Source organism: Nannospalax galili, unplaced genomic scaffold, assembly GCF_000622305.1.
Source record: "Nannospalax galili isolate Female #2095 unplaced genomic scaffold, S.galili_v1.0 scaffold1231, whole genome shotgun sequence".
Taxonomy (NCBI): Eukaryota; Metazoa; Chordata; class Mammalia; order Rodentia; family Spalacidae; genus Nannospalax; species Nannospalax galili.
This window is the reverse complement of record NW_008329696.1, coordinates 1,499,184-1,502,411: the sequence shown is the minus strand read 5'-3', so window position 1 is coordinate 1,502,411 and position 3,228 is coordinate 1,499,184. Positions and strand designations below refer to the sequence as shown.

Here is a 3,228-nt window from a genome sequence, read left to right as displayed (position 1 = left end):
AAAAGTTCCTCAGTAAGTGCTTTTAAAACAGTGTTTCCAAAATATGTACATGAGGCTAGAGAGACGGCTCAGCAGTTAAGAATACTGGCTGTTCTTGTAGAAGACCTGGGTTCGAGTCCCAGCACCCACATGGCAGCTAACAACTGTCTGTAACTCCAGTCCCAGGGGATCTGACAGCCTAACCTCGGGCATTGCACGATATGGGTGCACTTACCTACATGCAGGCAATACAAGCATACACATAAAAATTAAAAAATGAAATAAAAATATTTACAGAAGTTTGGCACAGCAGTACACCTCTGTGATCCCAGTCCTTGGGAGGTACAGACAGGAGGAGCAGGAGTTCAAGGTCATCTCTGGCTACATAGGAAGTTGGAGGCCAGCCTGGACTACATGAAAGCCTGTTCTCAAAAATATAAAACAACATAAACCCTTTTTAAAAAAATCTGTTTATTGAACTTAACATGGCAATACACACCTGTAATTTCAGTGCCCAAGAGGCTGCAGCAGGAAGATTAAGAGTTCAAATACATCCAGGGCTACACAGAGAAACCCTGTTTCAAAGAGCCAAAAACTAATCTATATATTGAGTAGTCACCTCATAGAGGGCAGGGTACAAGGCTGGAGACAGGAGTGATGGCCAAGACCAGCTCCTGTCCTCCGTGAGTGCGCATTTCCAGTACAAACCGGACAAAAGGAAGCAGCAGATGTTCAGTCAAACCTCTATGAGAATATTGGTTTGGATGAGCTCGGCACTAGGACCAACTGGTCAAATAAAAATCAAGTCACTCAAGGGCTGGGACAAAATTCGAGCCACTCAAGAGCTGGGGCGGGGCTCAGCGGTAGAGCAGTGAGGATCAGGGCTGGGGCTCAGTGGAGGGTATTTGCCCGGCCCCTGCAGGGCCTTGGGTTCCGTCCACACACAGCACAAGGAAAATGCCAAACAAGTGACCTGTCAAATCTGAGCCACTCCTGCTCTTGTAGGGAAACTGGGGAGAGCTAGCCAAACCCCCAACAAGCCAGTTTCAGCCAGGGTGAGAAGGGGGTTCCCTCTTGCTAAACCTGGCAGAGAAGGAAGTCTGAAACAAAGCACTTTCTGTTCTGCTTTCCTTGGCCTCCTGGGTCTTCCTCCTCTGCTGTGCTTGTCAGAAGATCCACTACACCTTGATTCTGTGATTGCAAAGCCAACTGAGATGGTTCTCCTACACCTAGCCTTCCCTGGCTTTCCCTGTGCTGCTGAATCTCGAGTCCCTGGGCTCAAGGATGTTCCTGCTTTGGCCTTCCAACTAGCTGGGACTATGTCACCGCAGCTCACTTAAGATCTTGAAACCAAAGTTGTTGTTGATTTTGTCTTTTCATATGAATGCCGTACAGACTATGGTCAGCGCACAGAGGGAACAGAGCTGGGATGGAGACCATGAAAGTGAAAGAACTGGAAACAAAGGGCCGTGGAGAGGAGAGGTGGTCTCTGAGGTAAAGCTGGGAACCGTGGCACAAGCCCGCAGTCCCAGCTGTGTAGCAAGATCACTAAGGCCAGAAGTTCAAGGCCAGGCAGGGCAACACAGTGAGAAAAAAAAAAAATTTTTTTTTTGAGTGAGATTAACTTAGGCTACCTATGTGTAGAGAACAAATAGCAGAATTGGCAATAAAAGTAAAAACTAGAGAAATTCCATCATTTTTCATATGTGGGAAGAAGACCCTAGAAACTTAAACAAAGTTACTCAAGACGGCCTGGGGGTGCAGCCAGTGGAAGAGGGGAGCCTGCCAGTCATCTGTGGTTTCACTCAGGACCAACCACTGTCTTTATGAGATGACTGGGAGGACCCTGAACAGGGAAGGGGCACCCTCAGTAGAGCTGGCTCTGAATCCTAAGACCCTAGAGCCTAAAGGGGTCCAGTCCTGCAACAGGGACCTGAGGGAGGCACCATTTTCAGGGGGTGGGGGAGCATCCAGGGTAGTCAGCCATCATTATAAAACGGGGACTTCCTCTAATCCACTTGATGGGGGAACTTGGGAAGCTGGGGTGGCCGGAGCCTCTGTCAGCACACAGTAAACGGCTGCCAGTGCACAGCAGCACACACAGCCCAAGACACTTGCCTTAAATGACTGCTGGGTCACCACTCAGCATGGTTGGAGCTGCTCCCACAGGACACTCCAGTAGGACGTGCCAGCAGGATGCTCCACTCCCACTTCAAGTCAGTGGGGTTGTGTGCAGGCTTTTCAGGGGGATCTGCCAGGCATCCCCTATTCTCCAGTAACCTTCTGAGTCACAGAATCACTTAAATGAAAGCCCCACTCCTCAGGGGGAGCAGCCTAGTCATCATAGCGGATCTCAGCCCGAAGCTCACTGGTGATGTAGGTCACTAACATGCCCAGGAGTTTCTGCTGCAGGGCGTCACTGCCCATGACCAGCGCAGTCAGCTGCACGGCGTCTGTCCAGTCCAGGTTCCTGATGATGGAGGTCGCTTTGTTAAAGAGTTTCTGTTGTTCGGCAGGGGGTAGCTCCATTAGGATCTGAGGAACTGGCTTAAACTGGCCACTCGTTATCCAGGCCCCTAGCAGGCCCCCGACGGCCCCTCCTGGAGTTCGAGAAAGGAGTCAGTTAGTCAATTCATCCTCAAATAACTGCCATGGCTTCTTGCAGAGAATGTGGCCACTGCCATGACAAATGGGCACATTCGGGAGCCAGTCACAGCAAGTTCAGTCACAGCAAGCTCACCTTCCACCAGGCGGCCTATACGGCAAAGGTCCATGTTGTCTCTAGCCCATTTGGCCCAGATAACTGACACCCAGGCACACCCCTCCCAGCACCCATGCTCAACGAAGCCTATGCACTTCCCCCAACCTCCAGACCTGTGTGAACTAAGATCCCCTTTAAGGCTGAAAAACACCCTACTCCCAGGTCTTCCAGAAATATCTCTCTTCACAGAGGAGAGGCTAAGAGGGAAAAGCATTTTCTTTGAAAATCATCTCCACGTGGAAACAGGGAGGCCAGCTGCTTCCAAACAGTGGCTGATATGAAACATGCCCTCGAGCTTAGGAAATTTCCAGAACACACACATGGGAAAAGGACCCTGGGGACAAGCAGAAGTATTTTTCTCTTGAAGATTCTACCTGCTCTAAGTTGTAGGATATAAAGAAAGAATCTATCCAATTAACTTTTCCTCTTTCTGCCACCCAACAAAGGCACACACTTTGGCTCTGCCTTCCTTCCTTCCTTCCTTCCTT

The 3,228-nt window shown here is 49.8% G+C and overlaps 1 protein-coding gene across 3 annotated transcripts in view; it reads right to left on the bottom strand.

The window, feature by feature from the left end:
* Positions 1-438: 438 nt before the first annotated feature.
* CUNH19orf12 (chromosome unknown C19orf12 homolog) overlaps positions 439-3,228 on the bottom strand; it is a 14,916-nt gene continuing 12,126 nt past the window's right edge. For all 3 annotated transcript variants that reach the window (XM_017800254.2, XM_008841544.3, XM_008841538.3), the window contains exon 3: positions 439-2,579. In XM_017800254.2, coding sequence (XP_017655743.1) covers positions 2,314-2,579 — 266 coding nt within the window. In that variant the 3' untranslated portion in view covers positions 439-2,313. The remainder of the gene's footprint in view (positions 2,580-3,228) is intronic.